At 51.9% G+C, this 19175-nt stretch overlaps 3 protein-coding genes across 3 annotated transcripts; 1 reads left to right on the forward strand and 2 right to left on the reverse strand.

Annotated features, from left to right (window-relative positions):
• Window positions 1-9520: 9520 nt before the first annotated feature.
• LOC120751571 (feather beta keratin-like) lies at window positions 9521-9856 on the reverse strand. Its single transcript, XM_040061590.1, has one exon. The coding sequence runs from the start codon at window positions 9854-9856 to the stop codon at window positions 9521-9523; it is 336 nt and encodes a 111-aa protein (XP_039917524.1).
• A 3055-nt stretch (window positions 9857-12911) lies between these two features.
• On the forward strand, window positions 12912-13608 carry LOC120751575 (feather beta keratin-like). The gene has a single exon (XM_040061603.2). It carries the CDS (start codon window positions 12912-12914, stop codon window positions 13245-13247), a length of 336 nt encoding a protein of 111 aa, XP_039917537.1. The 3' UTR covers window positions 13248-13608.
• Window positions 13609-16536: 2928 nt separating this feature from the next.
• Window positions 16537-16869, reverse strand: LOC120756260 (feather beta keratin-like). The gene has a single exon (XM_040072314.1). It carries the CDS (start codon window positions 16867-16869, stop codon window positions 16537-16539), a length of 333 nt encoding a protein of 110 aa, XP_039928248.1.
• Window positions 16870-19175: the final 2306 nt, after the last annotated feature.

A 19175-nucleotide genomic window follows, 5' to 3' on the forward strand; every position in this document is an offset into this window, starting at 1 on the left:
GTGTTTTCCTGTTTTCCTGGTCTTTTTCTCCTGCTCCTGTTGCTCTTTAGATTTCATTTTGGAAACGTTTAGTTTTAGGGCTGGTTTGGGGGCTTTTTTTAATTTGTTTTTTTGTTGTTGGTTGTGGGTTTGTGGGTTTTTTTTTTTTCAATTTAACCTGATTTATGCAGAATAAAAGAGCAGCTTTGGTCCTTTTCTCTAAGCATCCTGATCCGACAAAGAGCATTCCATCACCGAAACACGGAATGGTTTGGGTTGGAAGGGAATTTCATCGAGCTCCCACTATCCCAGCTTGCTCCCAGCCCCGTCCAGCCTGGCCTTGGACACTTCCAGGGGGGAATCGGGATGTCTCTGAGGGGTGTGATGTGACGCTCGGGGACTTGGTCGAGGTCCCTTAAAGCCCAAAACCATTCCATGATTCTCTTCCTGGACACGGCCTCCCTTTGTCCTACCTGGAGCTTTTCAGGGAAGCTCCAAGCAAATTTCTCTGACTTTTAAACCTCGATTAAATGCGAGATGCCAACAACTCAAGCCCGTGAATTCCTGCTGTCTCCGTCGCTATGGAAACGTGAGACTGTTGTCTTTTAATATTTTTGAGTTATATAAAGGCTTGGAACAACTCTGAACCAGCCCCCCCCCAACAATTAAAGAAGAAGTGGGAAAAAAATAAATCCACTTTTCCACCACGGAGATTTTGGAAACGGAAGACCTTGAAGGTCTCTCCCACCCCAAAAAATTCCTGTTTGCTGCACACGCTGGGAATAAAATCCAATCCCATTTATTCCGCTGCGTCTCCACAGCCCAAACCTTTGAGTGCTGATGATTTAATCCCGTCGTTGCTCCCTCTCCCTTCCCCCCTGGCCTGTTGCAAATCCAACTTTAAGGAATGAAGCTGGAGAACAAGACTCGTTCGGAGCATTTTTTTTGGAAATGATTTTTTTTTCCGTGCCGGTGAATTCGCTCTCCTGCTGTTCACACAACCCTGAGCAGTTTCTAAATTCATGTAAAATCTTCCTTTCCGTTTGCCTGGCTGCTCCGAAAGGTGTCCGTGTCCAGCTGGGAAATTGGGAAACGTCGTTGCCCCAGCTGGGAGCGGGAGCCGCAGGAATTCAGCCGCCAAGTCACAAAGGCCTCTTGAGTAACACCGGATTTGGGGATTTTGGAAAATACAATTCCAGTCCTCGAGAGCCAGTACGTGAGTCCTCTCCTGGTTCTTGAGCAACCTTCCCAGGGAATAACAAAACCTGGGAGGAGAGGAGGGCGCGGAGCGTCCTGGTGTGCAGAGGCCAGGGAGAAACCCGGATAATTCCCTTTAAGGAGTCCAGGTGAACGGGCTGCGCTCCTAAATCCTTATGGAGTGGTTTGGGTTGGGAAGGGACCCTAAAATCCACCTGGTTCCATCCCCCGATGATCCCGATCCCTTTGTCCGGGCTGCTTTTCTCCAGAAAGGTGAATTCCGTGTCCATGGGGTTTGGTTCAGGCAGAGCCGTCACTCCAGAGGCTTTTCCAGGCTCCCTCCCCGGGGTCGGATGCAGCCCCCCAGGAGCAACGGGATGCCGACAGTGGGATCCTGGAGGGAAGGGATGTGGCCGATGGATTTGCTTCCTTTGTTTCCCGTGAGAAGTTTGATTTGCCTGAAATCTTTGGAGAAGAGCCTGGAGTGACAGGGCAAAGGGGAATGGCTTTAAATTTACAGGGGGAATTTGGGATTTCGGGAAGGAATTCCTCGCTGTGAGGGTGCTGAGGGGTTGGAATGGAATTCCCAGAGAAGCTGTGGCTGCTCCATCCCTGGAAATGTCCAAGGCCAGGTTGGACAGGGCTTGGAGCAACCTGGGATGGTGGAAGCTGTCCCTGCCCAGAATGTTGGAATTAAAGATCTTGAATGTCCCTTCACACCCAAACCATTCCAGAATTCCATGACCCGGGTGCTCTGGATTGCCCCAAACCTTCCACGAGGGTGGGGACAGGGAGGGCAGGAGGTGACAACACCCGAAATTGGCCGCCCGAGTTCCCTGTGGATGGTGAATAATGACACGGAATTGGTGCCGCGAGGAGTCTGTGACGCCCAGCCGATCTGATTTGAAGAATTTCGGAGTTTGTTCTTGTTATAAACATTTTTAGCCGCATTTTTCCTTTGGATCATCGTCCCTCCCCCTTTCTCACAATTTTTGTTTCGTGTTTCTTTGCCATTCCCTACCCGTTTTTTTCTTAAAATGGATTTTTTTTTTTTCCCCCTTTCCCCTCTGTTTTTGCGCCTTCATTGCTTAATCTTAATAATTTCTTCAGGTGGAGTTTTCTAACCAGGTGTTTTCTCATCTAATTTTTGGCTGCCTTTCTCCCCCAGGAGGCCTTTGCTGCGTGTTTTGGTTTTGGCATTTGTTCTGATTTATTCTGGTGGGGCTTTATGTATTTACTTAAGCAGCAGGTTTTTATTTTTGGGGTTTTTTTGGGGGGGAGTTTTTTAGTGGTTTTGTTTGTTTGTTTGTTGTTTTGGGTATTTTTTAAATCTTCAGGGGGTTGTTTTTCCTTCCCCATCTGCTTACGGGAGGTCTGTTGATGGTTTTATCAATTGCAGCTGGTTTTGAGAGCGAGGGGGATAATAATAATAATAATAATAATAATAATAATAATAATAATAATAATATGTGGAAAATCAGGGGGCCTGAATTCCACAGGACATGGAAAAGGTGAACAGCGCTTTCACCTCCACACCGAAGTGTCACGAAATTGTTTAGGTTGATTAAAATCTTGCTGTCAAAGCTGGTTTGATATAAATTACGTTTTATTCCATTTTGTCCATATAAAATTTGATGGAAAGGTTCACTCTACTAATTAAAATCGCATCACAGAATGATGATGGTTGGGAAACACCTCCAAGATCGTCAGTTTGCTGTGTGGATGAGACATAAAGGGGAAATATCAAATTAGAATTAATTTAGAATTATTTATGGGGATAAGGGAGCTTTGAGAAAGCTTAGTGGCATTTTATCATGGGTTTATAATTGGTTTATCGTTGTCTTATCAGTGGTTTATTGTTCTTATCAACGAAGTGGTTAATTAGGATTGGCCACAATTAGAAGAGGGACTGAGCCGTGGGTGGCAGGATCGGTTCTGCATTTACCCTAAGGAGCTGGAATCTCGGAATCAGCTTCCCACCGCCACAAATTCCAAAGGGGCGTAGAATTGTGGGATTGCTGTGGGATTGCTGAGGTCGGAAAAGCCCTCAGAGACGGACTCCTGCTCCTCCCCCAGCAGTGCCAAAGCCACTCGTGACCACGTCCCCGAGCGCCACATCCACGTGGATGTTGATCCCGCTCAGGGATGGGGACTCCGCCCTCGGGCCTGGGCTGGAAAACCCTTTCCAGGAAGGGATTTTCCCTAATATCCAACTAAATCTCCGCTGGCACAACAATTTCTTCTTGTCCCTTGTTCCCTGGGAACAAAACCCAACTCCCACCCGTCTCCACTCTCCTGCCAGAAGCTCCTCCCGAGCCTCCTTTGGTCCAGGCTGAGCCCCCTCCGCTCCACTCTTTGTAGGGTCCCAAGATGATTCCCTCAACTCATCCATCATTTTTTTCCAGTCTCCGGTTGCCTAATCGCTGAAGCTTCCAACGCGAATATTTCCAGCACCACGGGAAATGGTTTTCAGACAAACCCAGCCTGGCCTTGAAGGCTTTCCGGGGGTGGAAGTAAGGACACGGGATGGTTTCTGCGGGCGTTCCTTTGCCTGGGAATGTGATGGTGCCGATGCCTTGAGAAGGCAGACCTGGAACAGAGCTAAAATAATAAAGTAGGTATTTATTAAAAGGCCTTTAAGGATGCACCTTAAGAACAAGAGCCGGGCCAAGGCGGACCCAAAGTGGTCACAAAACGAACGGCCGGTCACGAGGTCTCACACTTTTACAAGTTTTGGTCCATTTGCATGTTGGGGGTGAATTGTCCGATTACAGCTTCGGGTTGTGAAGTTCTAGTTATCCTCCTCGTTCTCTCCTCTCAGCTCTCTGTCGTTTGTTCTTTTTTTTTTGGGCCTGAAAATTGTAACGGTTGTCCTTGGTCTCAAGCTGGAAAAGGATTTGTTTTTTTTCTACCTCCCCTGTGAGGAGAGCTGACACTTCACGTGAGGCTCAGACCTACGAACCCAGGCAGCAGAGAATCTGAAAAACACAAAAGCTCAAACTTAAGGCATCAGTCCATGAGGAGAAGGGACCAGAGCCCATTTGATCGGAGCCTCACGGGTTTTGGGATGGGGACACCGAAGTCGGTGCTGAACCTGCGGAAGGGAATAACACAATTTTCCCGCTTCGTTTCTCTCTTCTTCCTTTCTCCCCTGCCTCCAGCATTCCTTTCTGCGTCTCCTTACGGATCGTGGGCGGTGCTGGGGAAGGAGGTTGGGTCGAGACTGTTCTGACAGCAGCAGATTTCAGCAGAGCCCCACGTGGACGAGCACAGCTGTAGCCAAGGCATGGTTTGGGCAAGGGAAGGGTTTGTGCCATGTGCTGGAAGGAGAAATGACACCAGCAGTTGCTTGGGCTGAAATATTTCCCTGAATAAGCCTTGGCACCTTGGAAGGACATGTCTCCGTTGGGATGAGGAGTTTGGCCAGGCTGGAAAGAGGGTGAACACCAAACCCCAAACCTGCTGGAGCGGACGGACAATTGACACCTGGTTTCAGGCCATGAGGGGCTGGAACAGCCTTGGGAGAAGGAAGAAAAAGGACTCAGATGAGGCTATGATGCAGAAAAGCTTTATTGAGGCACTAAAAAAAGTAAAAAGGAGGAGAATTAACTAAAATGGAGCTGGTCTGAGGCGCAACAGGACAACCATCGGCGCAGATCCTTCGATTGCAGTAGGTTTGGGCCATCAAGGAATTCTTGCCCCAGAGGGGAGGAGGAGCCCGATGGTGACTGGCTGGGGAGAAGGGATTTGTCCAGAGAGGGCTGGACAGAGCCAGAGGGGCGATGCGGAGCAGGGAGTGGAATGACAGGGAAATGGGTGGTGTTTGCAGATAGCCCAGGCTGGATCCTTGGCTGCTGCCTTGATTGGAGCCCTGAGAGCAGGAGCTGGAGGTGCTGAGCCCGTTTGAGAGCCTTGGCCCAGAGAGGCGTCCTCAATGCCTGAGATGTGTTCCAGGGAGTGGGTGGTTGGTGTCAGCAGTGGTGCTGAGGGCCCTCAGCAGTTGTAGCCGCCCCTTCTGCCGTAGCAGCCCAGGCCTCCCAGCCCACAGCCAAATCCACGGCCATAGCCAAGGCCGTAGCCAAATCCACCAAATCCACCCGAGATGGGCTGTCCCTGGGCACTGAGTTCAGTGCCCACAGCAGCCGAGGAGGTGGATCCGACGGCGGTGTTCTGGGGGAAGGAGGTCATGATGGGTCCTGGCAGGGTGATCACTGCACAGGGGAAGGGCTGGATGACGACACGTGAGAATCCTGGCACTGCAGGGCACAGGGCTCGTTGCAGCTGTTGGCCAGCGGGGTGGGTCCGCAGGGACGGCAGATGTTGGAGCAGGCCATGGGTGTGGTGTGGAGGGTCCTGGAAGAGAGGGGGGTGAGGCAGAGATGAGGAGTGTCAGGGGTGGTGTGTCAGGAGGGGAAGGGAGGCGAGGGAGTGTGGAGGCTGTTGTGGGTCTGTGGGGAGGTGTGAGGGCTGCTGAGGCTGGGGCTGAGAGTGCTGGAAGAGAGGGGCCAGGGGTGCAGGATCAGGAGGGTCAGGGGATTGAGACTCACCTGGTTGTCGGCAGGAGCAGGAGGAGAAGGCTTGAGGAGAAGTGTGTGAGGGAGAGAGGCTCTGGGCCGGCTTTTATGCTGGTTGTGGAGGGGTGGGACAGCCTTGTCCCATTGCCTTGGGGCATTTTTTAGGAAGCAGCTCCTTTGTGACCTGTGAGTCATGAGGTGGGGAGTGCTTTCCCTCCCGCAGTTCTGCAGTTTCGTGTCCTGCTCTTTATTCTGTGTCCTGCTGACCTTGGCAGCACTTTAATAATTTGGTATTTGGTTGGGTGTGATTGTTCAGTGTGTTTCAGGGAGGGCTTCATAAACAAGCAGAGCCCTGAAGATCTGCGATATCACTCAGGTCCTTTTGTGGCACTTGTGTGCTGTGGTTTGTGGGTGCCTTGTGAAGGTTGGACTCTGCTCTGTGCCACTGGATGTCCATCAGTCCTTGTGTTGCACCCAGGAATGCTGAGGGAGCTGTTGATGTCCTGGGGAAACCACTCTGGAATATCTTGGAAAGGTCCCAGTGCCTGGGAGTTCTTTGTGATGGATGAAAGAGAGCTCCTGGCTTCGTGTCGTGAACGGGATCGAGGGAGGATCTGGAAAACAAAATCATGGTCGGGCTGAACTTGTTCCAATGTTTTGGTCTATTTGTATTTCTCAAATTTACATGACAACGTTCTCTGTCATTTGAAGTGTGTTCCTTGACCTGGTTGAGAATTCCAGGTAAACAAACAACAAACCAGTGCCCGATCCCTTTTTGCCGGGGCCGTGACCTCCGTTTCCTTATTCCGCATTCAAGCCATGAGGTTTCATAACTTATGCTCTACAAATTTTAGTGTTTTGCTCCTCTGAGCAAAACCCAATAATTACTAACGGTCAGTCAGAGCGATCCTCTTCCCTCCTGTCTCACGGTGTCTGGCCTGTCTTTGTAAATTCCGTGATTCCACCTCCTACTCTTGAGGCCATGTCCATCCGACCTCGGTGGCAGCTTTTAATTCTTTTAACTGCCGATAGCAGCGACCGAGTTCTGCTGTGGATGGTTGGTGTCAGGGCAGGCTGAAGACGTGACCAAGCCTTTGGAGAGCTGGGGTGTCATCACTTAGGTCATCCCGTGGCCCTCGTGTGCTGTGGTTTGTGGGTGTGTTGTAAAAAGCCGCCCCCAGCGTCTCTCAGCGCTGCCGGGCTGCTCTGAGCTCCGCAGCTGTTCCGAGAATCTGGTGTTGCCCATTCCATCACATCCCCTCCTCCTTCGCCTTTCCCCAAACGGGCAAACTCCCCCATGGAACTTTGTCTTTCACGGTGGTCGTGCTCTTTGGGTTTCTCGGTGCCTCTCTTGATTTTAAGGTTTTGATATCCAGAGAATTTTGGGCCCTGACTTGTGCTGAGGTGTGAGGTCACTTCTCTGGGCCATACCTGATTGTCAGAATGAGGGTTGGGCAGTTGCACGGTGTTCTTGGAGGTGAGCGTTGCATCATCCTCAAAAAAAAAAAAAAATCCAGGCAAGTCTGGGTTGTGTCAGAGCCCCGACTGGTGGAGACTGGGAAGGGTCTGAAGGGCTGGGTCCAGAGGTTTGTGGTCAGTGCCCCAAATTCCAGATGTCAGCAAGTGCCCAGTGCTGTAGGCCAGGAATTGGATCCTCTTGGCCAACACTGGAAACCTGAGTGGTCCTGAACATCTGCTGGAACTCAACAAGAACAGGTGCCAAGTCTTGGAGGGGGGGAGTCATTCCCAGATGGGATAAAATATCTGAGTGTCAGTTGGGACAATTGTTTTCTTCTCCAAAAAAAGCCTTGGTGGTTGTGGTTGAGAAGAAATGGAGCAGGAGGTGCCGCCCCTGTACCATGGTGGGAACAGGGACCCCAAGTGTCCAGGGCAGGATCTGGAAAATTTTTATGCCCGAGCAGGGAGAGGTGGTGACTCCTGCTGTGTGTTCAGCACTGGTGACATCAATGTGAGGGGTTGTGGGCAGTCCTGGGCACCCCCCGCAGTGTGAAAATGAAGTCGATTTGGTGAATCCAGACCATTTCAGGGCCAGCAAATATTCCCAAGGAGGATCTTTCCTAGAGGAGAGGCCGAGAGAGCTGGGACTCCCAGGGGACAAGGCTGGCCAGGGGGGGTGACATCAGAGTGTGTGTCACGATCCGCTCGTACGAGCGGGGGTCGTGATGGTTCGTTTACTGATCTCAGAGTGCAAAACACAACACAGAGGGGATTTCAGCATTAAAGCAAATGCACCTTTTATTGATTGACCGTAGCAAATGCGATAGGGGGATTAAGAGTGAGAGAAAGAGATAGAGAAAGAGATAAAGGGGGGGATATAACTACCAAACATGGAGATGAAGTCCTCATGGTCCGGTCGATGGGTCCTCCTGTCACGTCAGGGAGAGTCTTTCTCAAAATCTCTGGTTAACTCAGGGGTTTTTATTATAGCCCTTAATCACGGGGGGAACAGGTAAATCTATTGAAACCACCGAGGGGGAACAGGTAGTCCATGTTCTTAGCAGTAAGCGAGAGCCATCGTCTTCTTGGTCCAGTGATCACACCTGCAGGCAAACATCTCACTTCGGTTAAGTCAGTCCCCACCCCCTGAATTAGGGTTGCAGGGGTCTCATGTCTCAGTCCTTGAGAGGGGCTTCATACAGGGGTCTCAATCTCAGTCCTTGGGAGGGGGTTTTGATCTCCGTCTGTCACAGTGGTTGTGAAGCAGATGAAGGATTTTCTGTGGGGGACCACCAAAGTTACCCCGGAAAGTTCCCTTGGCCAAGAGGTGGGGAAATTCATCGGCTATTGTCGTGAAGCAGGGACCGTGAAGCAGGTGCAATCTTCAGGTACAGAACTGCCATTACACTGCTCAAAGCCCGTGTACCGTGGTGTGGTGACACAGGAAAATGCACCTGTGGATGATTGGCAAACATCCACCTCGAGCAGGCCGGAACTGCAGTGGGAAACCTCGGGGTCCTTATGACGATCATGAGGCAAATGAGGGGAACTTCAGACAGACTCTTAGAGTGTGCAAACCTCTGCTGGTGGGGAATGAAGCCGAGGGAGCCTGGCTGTTCTCAGCAGCGCACACCTGGAGGACAAGAGGCCTTGGGCACAAGGGAAAAGGGATGGAACTCCGTGGGGAAAGAAGGCAAGGGTTTTTCAGCATGAGGCTGGACGAAGAGGGGAAGAGGTGGTGGAGATTGTGCTGGGAGATCAAAACGTGGACTGTCCATGGTGCTGGAAACTCTGCTCCTGTGGGTCTGGCTTGAGCAGAAGGGAACGAAACCCTTGCACTCTAGAACTCCTGCCCACGTGGAAGGGTTTGTGACTGTTCAGAGGGCTTGAGAGTGCTGCTGGGAAAAGAATTTTTCAGGTGTGTGCAGGCAGAGGGAGACTTTGCCAAATCCATGAGCCGGAGAGCATTAATGTGTCAAAGACTTTGGTAGAGCAGGTGTTTGACATGTAAAATATTTTGGAAGATTCCTGCTCTTCTCTGCTTCCTGTGCAGGTCTTGTTTGTAACTCCTACTGACAAATTTTCTAGGAAAAGCTGTTGTGCCTCTTTTTCTTTCACCAGTGTCCTGTTGAGCCCTGGCACTGCGCTGGGTGAGGACGTGAAACCACAGGAATTCAAAAACGGAGAGAAGGCATCTGAGGCTTTAATGCAGAAAAACTTTATTGAGGCAAAAGAATGAAGAGAAAGGAGAAAGAAATAGAAGAGAAGCACTGTGAAATGCAGGCAGGGTGACCAGCAGCCGAGGTGCTTTGCTTGCTGGAGCTGTTGCCAGAACCCCAAGCTGGTGGTGTGAGGGGTGGTGCTGAGAGCCCTCAGCAGATGTATCCACCCCTTCTGCCGTAGCAGCCCAGGCCTCCCAGGCCATAGCCAAACCCACGGCCATAGCCAAGGCCGTAGCCAAAGCCACCAAATCCACCCGAGATGGGCTGTCCCTGGACACTGAGTTCAGTGCCCACAGCAGCTGAGGAGGTGGATCCGACGGCGGTGTTCTGGGGGAAGGAGGTCATGATGGGTCCTGGCAGGGTCACCAGCACAGGGGAAGGCTGGATAACAACACGGGAATCCTGGCATTGCAGGGCACAGGGCTCGTTGCAGCTGTTGGCCAGCGGGGTGGGTCCGCAGGGACGGCAGATGTCGTAGCAGGCCATGGGTGTGGTGTGGAGGGTCCTGGAAGAGAGGGGGGTGAGGCAGGGCAGAGGAGTTGGGTGTGAGGGGTGGTGATGCAGGAGGTTGAGGGAGTGTGGCTGGTGTTGTGGGTCTGTGGGGAGGCGTGAGGGTTGCTGAGGCTGGAGCTGAGCGTGCTGGAAGAGAGGGACCAGGGGTTCAGGACTAGGAAGTCAGGGGTTTGAGACTCACCTTGTTGTTGGCAAGAGCAGGAGAAGGCTTGAGGAGAAGTGTGTGAGGGAGAGAAGCTCTGGGTCAGCTTTTATGCAGGTCATGGATGGGTGGGACATCCTTGTGCCATGGCCTTGGGGCATTTTTCAGACAGCAGCTTTTACCTGGCCCTGCCTAGCATGAGATCACAAAGTGGGAAGTGTTTGCCTTCATGCAATTCTGCAATTCCATGTCCTGCGCTTGAGGCAGTGTCCAGCTGACCTTGGCGGCAGCTTTCATGAGTTGGTATTTGGGAGGATTTCATTGTCAGAAGTGTGTCAGGGAGGAATGAATAAACAGCCCAGAGATTTGCAATGTCATCAGTGAGGTCATTTTGTGGCACTCGTGTGCTGTGGTTTGTGGGTGCCTTGTGAAGACTGGGACTCTGCTCTGTGCCACTGGATGTCCATCAGTCCTTTTGTTGCATCCAGGAATGCTGAGGGAGCTGATGATGTCCTGGGGAGGTCACTGCACGATAACTTGGTAAAATCCCAGTGCCTGGGAATGCTTCCTGATGGATGAGGGGAATCTCTTGGCCTTGTGTCTTGAACGGGATCAAGGGAGAGGATCTGGGAAACACGAGGCTGTTCAGGCTGAACTCATTACAGTGCTATGGTCCATTTGGATTTCCTAAATTTTCACAACAACCGCATCTGTCATTTAAAATATATTTCTTGACCTCATTCAGAAATCGAAGAAATAAACAACAAACAGGGCCCATCCCTTTGTTCCCAGCCTGGTCTGTGACCTCAATTCATTTATTCCGCATTCAATCCGTAAGGTTTCATAATTTATATCCTTCGAGCCTTAGTCTTACGTTCCTCTTAGCAAATAACCAATAATTACTAACGGATGGTCAACAACCTCCTCCTTCCTTCTCTGCCATGATTCCGGCGTTTCTTTGTGGAATTCTGAGGTGCCACGTCCTTCTCTTGAGGCTGTGTGCATCTCCCCTTGGCGGCAGCCGTTCAGGGTGCGTTTTAGGGACCAGATTCTGCCGTTGTGGGGGCAGGATGGAGACATGACCAAAGCTTTGGAGAACCGAGGTGTCGTTACTGAGGCCACCCTGCGGCGCTGCCTCGCCCTGGTGTGCGGGCGAGTTGTGAAGCGTTGCCCTCAGCCTCCCTCAGCCCTGACAAGCTGCTCTGGGCTTTGCAGCTGTTCCAAGTATCCCCTGTTGGGATTCCACAACATTCCCTCTCTCCACGCAATTTTCCCACCTGTCAAAGCTGACTGGAGGCATCGCCTTTAGCATTGGTTGTGCTCTGAGGGTGTCTCAGTGTCCCTCTTGTCTGTAGGTGTTGCAGTCCAGGGCACGTGGAAAATCCCTCCAGCTGCCCTGGGGGGTCCAAGACCCTGCCTGGGACCCCAGGAAAGCATTGCCTTTGGCCTGAGTCCATGGGAAAAACTTCCAACACCTAGAGTTGAGTTAAAAACAACAAAGATTTGAAATAAATAGTAGTTTTGTTTGTCACAAGGTGAAAATTTGTAGTTTGGGCTTTTAGTATGGAGATAGATATGAGCAAGATGGAGGATTTTGGGCAGTGTCTCCTTCTTCTTCTTCTTCTTCTTCTTCTTCTTCTTCTTCTTCTTCTTCTTCTACTCCATTTTCTGCTGTGGCAGTGGCACAGAGACATTGGTAGAATGGGTTTGATGCAGAAATTGCGTGTTTAGAATAGGTAGTGATTATTGGCACAAAACTGTAACTATAGTACATATTAAGAGTTAATGGGACTAGAAACTTTTAAAAGACCTTGGAATTCTCTGGCTGGTGTTCTTGCCAGCTGTATTTTCCAGGACAATAAGCTAGGTGTTGGCGACGCACTGAGCTTGAGAAAAGAAACTGAATAAACATCTTTAAAGACTCAAGCTGAGAGTTCCCTACATCTTTTAACCCTGGTACAGGACTTTGTGTGTGAGAAGAAAACTCTCACATGTAAGAATTTGATGTTCAGGGTCCTTTGGATCTTCACTTGGGATGAGGGTTGAGGAGCGAGATCGCTTCTCTGGGCAATGTCTGATTGTCAGAAAGAGGATGTGGAAGTGGCCCAGGGCTTTTGGAGGTGAGTACTGCACTATCCTCAACAACCCAGGCAAGTCCAGGTGTCTAATTTGGTGATCTGAGAACGATCTGAATGGCAGGGCCCAGGGGGTTGTGTTCTGGATTGTCCTGAAAACGGGGGAAAGCTGAGAGAGCTGGGAGCTCTTTCAGGCAGGAGGTGAGAATGCAAATGGGACATGTTCCCAACGTGCCATGGAATGACCGCGGATGACATCGGTGTTCTCCTCAGCTTTGGCTGAAACTTCTACGTGGCCTGACACATTCCATCAACAACCCCACTCTGGTCTCTAATTCTGGCAATTAAGGGGTGTGGCCAAGGTCAGAGGGACACTGCCTCAAGGGAGGGACATGAAAATGCAGAACTTGCATGAAGGAAAACACTCCCCACCTCAGGACTCACCAGGCCGGACCAGCCAAGGGCTGCTGCCTGAAAATGCCCCAAGGCCATGGGACAAGGCTGTCCCACCCTTCCACAACCAGTATAAAAGTCAAACCAGGGCCTGTCTCCCTCACACGCTTCTCCTCAAGCGTTTCTCCTCCTGCTTCTGCCCACAACCAGGTGAGTCTCAATCCCCTGACCCTTCTGCTCCTGTACCCCCAGTCCCTCTATTTCAGCAAACCCAACCCCAGCCTCAGCAGCCCTCAAACCTCCCCACAGACCCACAACACCAGCCACACTCCCTCAACCTCCTGCATCATCATCCCTCACACCCAACTCCTCTGCCCTGCCTCACCCCCTCTCTTCCAGGACCCTCCACACCACACCCATGGCCTGCTACGACATCTGCCGTCCCTGCGGACCCACCCCGCTGGCCAACAGCTGCAACGAGCCCTGTGCCCTGCAGTGCCAGGATTCCCGTGTTGTTATCCAGCCTTCCCCGGTGCAGGTGACCCTGCCAGGACCCATCATGACCTCCTTCCCCCAGAACACCGCCGTCGGATCCACCTCCTCGGCTGCTGTGGGCACTGAACTCAGTGCCCAGGGACAGCCCATCTCGGGTGGATTTGGTGGCTTTGGCTACGGCCTTGGCTATGGCCGTGGATTTGGCTATGGCCTGGGAGGCCTGGGCTGCTACGGCAGGAGGGGCGGCTACAACTGCTGAGGGCCCTCAGCACCACTGCTGACACCAACCACCCACTCCCTGGAACACATCTCAGGCATTGCTGGCGCCTCTCTGGGCCAAGGCTCTCAAACGGGCTCAGCACTTCCAGCTCCTGCTCTCAGGGCTCCAAGCAAGGCAGCAGCCAAGGATCCAGCCCGGGCTGCCTGCACACACGGCCCATCTCCGTTCCTGCTCTTCTCCTCCTCCCGGCTCTGCATTGCCCCTCTGGCTCTGTCCAGTCCCATCTCTGCAGATTCCTTCTGCCAAGCCAGAGGCCATTGGGCACCTCTGCTGGGCTGCTCCATTTGTGGTACAGGGAGCCCTTGATTCTCTGGCCAAACCTGCTGCAATCAAAGGACCTTGGCTGATCGTCACCCCACTTCCACCTCAGACCAGCTCCCTGCCAACGGCTGCTCAGGATCTCTCCTTGTTCTTTTGCCTCAATAAAATTCTCTTGCTTTGCAACCTGAGCTGTCTCCTTCAACTCCTTTCTCACAAACTTGTGCCAACCACACCTGGCACAAATCCATTTCTCCACAAGCCATTTGTGGAGGGTGCAAATTGCACCAACGCCTCTCTCGGAATTGCTTCTGCAGCTCCACTCCCCACCAGGACACACTGGCACGCTTGGTATGCAGCACAGAGAGGAACCTCAGCTGTTATTCACAGGCCTGGCCACACCAATGCAGCTCTATCCCTGATTCTGGCACAAGCCCTTCATGGCCGCTGTGTTCATTATGGCTGGACATCAGTTGCTCCAGCCCCTCATCATCTTCCAGGCACAATTTCAGATCCTCTCCAGCTGTTTCATGTCTCCCTTATTTTCATGTCCCAGAGCTGAACACACAACTCCAGCCTACCCCGACCAGAGCAGAGGGGCACAATCCCCCCCTCACCTTCTGCCCATGATTTGGGCAGGAGCCCAGGACACGGGGAGATTCTGGTCAGCTCCTTCACGTGCTGGGGCATGTCCAGTTCTTCATCCACCAACACCCCAAGCCTTTCTCCTCCCGGCTGCTCTCAATCCGTTCATGGTTCGCTCTACAGCCATGATTGGCATTGCTCCAAACCACGCTCAGGACCTTGCACGTGGCCTTGTTCAGCCCCGTCAGACTGACAGGATCCCACATCCCCAACCTGTTCCAGCCCCTCGGAATGCCATCCCTTCCCTCCACACAACCACACACACTGCCTGTGAGCTTGGGGTGCTCCCTGGTTTTGCTGATCACCCCACTAAATCCCAGATTTAGTCAGATTTCTGACAATGAGAAGCAATTATAAATATCCCAACGTGAGTCTCCAGTGGTCACCACTCAGCCCCTGTTCCCAACTCAGGGCCAGGCAGCCGTTGTCCACAGCTCTTTGAGTGAGACCATCCCTGTTATTGCATCACGCAAAGCAACTACACGGAGACGAGAGATTTGCAGGGCAGAGCTGTTCCTCAGAGAGAGCCCAAGGGTGAGCCAAGGCCGAGAGCTTCTCTGCCTGTTTATTTCTTACTTTTTATACATTTGTGGGTCTCATTGTGGTTTGGCTTCTGGAGTTATCACCTCCCAGCCAAATGGCCAGACCAACTGTAAGTTACAATTGTTTTCAGGTTAGAAATATGCAAAGGACAGGGAATGAAAAACGAAGGATTTGTTTATGTTACATGTGCGAGAAAAGGCAAAACCGGCTCCTAATATTGTACAGAAGCTAAAGAGACTGACTCCATCTTATGAACAATCAAAAGGCTTTAAAACACTCAGAAAAACCAGGGTGAGACCATCCCGCCCATTCCTTAACCACCACATTGTCCAACCAACACCCACATCTCTCCAGCTCAGAGACAAGGATGTTGTCTGGCACAGGAACAAAGGATGTGCAGAAGTCCAGGCACAGGATACTGGCACCTCTTCCCTCTTCCACCAGTGTTGGGATGAGCACCAACCCATCAAAACTGCTGCCAAGGTACGATGGGCACAGGGTCGAGAGTGGGATATGGAATTGCAGAGCTGTGTGAAGCGGAGCATTCCCAACCTCATCACTCACCAGGCTGTGCCAGGCAAGAGCAGCGAGCCTGAAAAATGCCCCAATGTCATGGGCAGTGGCTGTCCCACACCTTCAGCCCCCGATCATCCTTGAGGCCGTGCTCTGGTTATCCTCTGACAGAGCTTTGTCTCATTCCCAGTAACCCCGAGATTAACAGAGTCCTCCAACATCATCAGAGCAGAGCAGAGATGCAGCATCTGCTGCACCTGCATTGGAGCAATCCCAAAGATGCAGGAAAAAGGCTGGGTGAGGAGGGGATTGAGCCCGAGGAGGAGTACTTGGGGTGGTGGTGGATGAAGTTTTGGACATGGCCTGCCATGTGAATGCCAAAAACAGAAACGCCGCGGTGTTCTGGGCTCATCCCCGCAGCGTGAGCAGCAGGTGAGGGGGGAATTCTGCTGCTCTGCTCCCCTCTGGTGAGACTGGAGATGTGTGTTCAGCTCTGGGACATGAAAACATGGAAGACATGGGCCTGCTCCACCAGAGCTGGAGATCGCCCTGGAAGACAATGACGGCCAGGAGCGAGAGGTGTCCAGAAAAATGAAACACAGCATCCCTGAGGGGCAAGTGCCAGAGGCAAGGAGAGAGCTGCATAGGTCCATCCAGGTTTGTGTTTCAACAGCTGAAGGGTTTGAGTGATAATGGACTGGGAGAGCAAAGTGTGGCAGTGAGTAGAGGAATGGCAGAAATCAAACCTGAGAGTGGCCTAGGCACAGGTTATCGTCCTGCCCAGTGGGTGAACCCTGGCTTAGTGCTGAGTGAGATGGGAAGAAGCTTGGGAGAAGAAAGAAGGAGTCACCTGAGGTTGTGATGCAAGAAAACTTTATTGAGTTAGAAAAGTAAAAACTCAGGAGCAGCCAGTGGAAGGGAGCTGGTCTGAGGTGCAGGGAGGGAGACCATCAGCTGAGGCCCCTTCCTTTGAGCAGGTTTGGCCAGAGCATCAAGGTCTTCCTGTTCTGCAATGGGAGCAGCCCAGCAGAGGTGCCCGGTGGTGTCTGCCTCGGAAGAAGCAGAGGGGACTGGACAGAGCCAGAGGGGAGATGCAGAACATGGAGGAGGAGAAGAGCAGGAATGGAGATGGACGACGTTTGCAGGCAGCCCTGGCTGGATCCTTGGCTGCTGCCTTGATTGGAATCCTGAGAGCAGGAGCTGGAAGTGCTGAGCCCGTTTGAGAGCCTTGGCCCAGAGAGGCGTCCTCAATGCCTGAGATGTGTTCCAGGGAGTGGGTGGTTGGTGTCAGCAGTGGTGCTGAGGGTCTTCAGCAGTTGTAGCCGCCCCTCCTGCCGTAGCAGCCCAGGCCTCCCAGGCCATAGCCAAATCCACGGCCATAGCCAAGGCCGTAGCCAAAGCCAAATCCACCCGAGATGGGCTGTCCCTGGACACTGAGTTCAGTGCCCACAGCAGCCGAGGAGGTGGATCCGACGGCGGTGTTCTGGGGGAAGGAGGTCATGATGGGTCCTGGCAGGGTCACCTGCACCGGGGAAGGCTGGATAACAACACGGGAATCCTGGCACTGCAGGGCACAGGGCTCGTTGCAGCTGTTGGCCAGCGGGGTGGGTCCGCAGGGACGGCAGATGTTGTAGCAGGCCATGGGTGTGGTGTGGAGGGTCCTGGAAGAGAGGGGGGTGAGGTATGGCTGAGGGTGTGAGGGGTGATGATGCAGAAGGGTGAGGGAGTGTGGCTGGTGTTGTGGGTCTGTGGGGAGGTGTGAGGGCTGCTGAGGCTGGGGCTGAGTGTGCTGGAAGAGAGGAGCCAGGGGTGCAGGAGCAGGAAGGCAGGGGATTGATACTCACCTGGTCGTTGACAGGAGTAGGAGGAGAAGGTGTGAGGAGAAGTGTGTGAGGGAGAGAGGCTCTGGGACGGCTTTTATGTTGGTCCTAGAGGGGTGGGACAGCCTTGTCCCATGGCCTTGGGGCATTTTCAGGCAGCAGCCCTTGGCTGGTCCGGCCTGGTGAGTCCTGAGGTGGGGAGTGTTTTCCTTCATGCAAGCTCTGCATTTTCATGTCCTTCCCTTGAGGCAGTGTCCCTCTGACCTTGGCCACACCCCTTAATTGCCAGAATTAGAGACCAGAGTGGGGTTGTTGATGGAATGTGTCAGGCCACGTAGAAGTTTCAGCCAAAGCTGAGGAGAACACCGATGTCATCCGCGGTCATTCCATGGCACGTTGGGAACATGTCCCATTTGCATTCTCACCTCCTGCCTGAAAGAGCTCCCAGCTCTCTCAGCTTCCCCCCATTTTCAGGACAATCCAGAACACAACCCCCTGGGCCCTGCCATTCAGATCCTTCTCAGGTCACCGAATTGGACACCTGGACTTGCCTGGGTTGTTGAGGATGGTGCAGTACTCACCTCCAAAAGCCCTGGGCCACTTCCACATCCTCTTTCTGACAATCAGACATTGCCCAGAGAAGCGATCTCGCTCCTCAACCCTCATCCCAAGTGAAGATCCAAAGGACCCTGAACATCAAATTCTTACATGTGAGAGTTTTCTTCTCACACACAAAGTCCTGTACCAGGGTTAAAAGATGTACGGAACTTTCAAGTTGAGTCTTTAAAGATGTTTATTCAGTTTCTTTTCTCAAGCTCAGCACGTCGCCAACACCTAGCTTATTGTCCTGGAAAATACAGCTGGCAAGAACACCAGCCAGAGAATTCCAAGGTCTTTTAAAGGTTTCTAGTCCCATTACCTCTTAAAATGTACTATAGCTACAGTTTTGTGCCAATAATCACTACCTATTCTAAACACGCAATTTCTGCATCAAACCCATTCTACCAATGTCTCTGTGCCGCTGCCACAGCAGAAAATGGAGTAGAAGAAGAAGAAGAAGAAGAAGAAGAAGAGGAAGAAGAAGAAGAAGAAGAAGAAGAAGAAGAAGAAGAAGAAGATGGGGCACCACCCAAAATCCTCCATCTTGCTCATATCTATCTCCATACTAAAAACCCGAAACTACAAATTTTCACCTTGTGACAAACAAAACTACTATTTATTTCAAATCTTTGTTGTTTTTAACTCAACTCTAGGTGTTGGAAGTTTTTCCCATGGACTCAGGCCAAAGGCAATGCTTTCCTGGGGTCCCAGGCAGGGTCTTGGACCGCCCAGGGCAGCTGGAGAGATTTTCCACGTGCCCTGGACTGCAACACCTACAGACAAGAGGGACACTGAGACACCCTCAGAGCACAACCAATGCTAAAGGCGATGCCTCCAGTCAGCTTTGACAGGTGGGAAAATTGCGCGGAGAGAGGGAATGGGGTGGAATCCCAACAGGGGATACTTGGAACAGCTGCAAAGCCCAGAGCAGCTTGTCGGGGCTGAGGGAGGCTGGGGGCAACGCTTCACAACTCGCCCGCACACCAGGGCGAGGCAGCGCCGCAGGGTGGCCTCAGTAACGACACCTCGGTTCTCCAAAGCTTTGGTCATGTCTCCATCCTGCCCCCACAACGGCAGAATCTGGCCCCTAAAACGCACCCTGAAAGGCTGCCGCCAAGGGGAGATGCACACAGCCTCAAGAGAAGGACGTGGCACCTCAGAATTCCACAAAGAAACGCCGGAATCATGGCAGAGAAGGAAAGAGGAGGTTGTTGACCATCCGTTAGTAATTATTGGTTATTTGCTAAGAGGAACGTAAGACTAAGGCTCGAAGGATATAAATTATGAAACCTTACGGATTGAATGCGGAATAAATGAATTGAGGTCACAGACCAGGCTGGGAACAAAGGGATGGGCCCTGTTTGTTGTTTATTTCTTCGATTTCTGAATGAGGTCAAGAAATACATTTTAAATGACAGATGCGGTTGTTGTGTAAATTTAGGAAATCCAAATGGACCATAGCACTGTAACGAGTTCAGCCTGAACAGCCTCGTGTTTCCCAGATCCTCTCCCTTGATCCCGTTCAAGA

The sequence above is a fragment of the Hirundo rustica genome, chromosome 1 (assembly GCF_015227805.2).
Source record: "Hirundo rustica isolate bHirRus1 chromosome 1, bHirRus1.pri.v3, whole genome shotgun sequence".
In the NCBI taxonomy this organism is placed as follows: domain Eukaryota; kingdom Metazoa; phylum Chordata; class Aves; order Passeriformes; family Hirundinidae; genus Hirundo; species Hirundo rustica.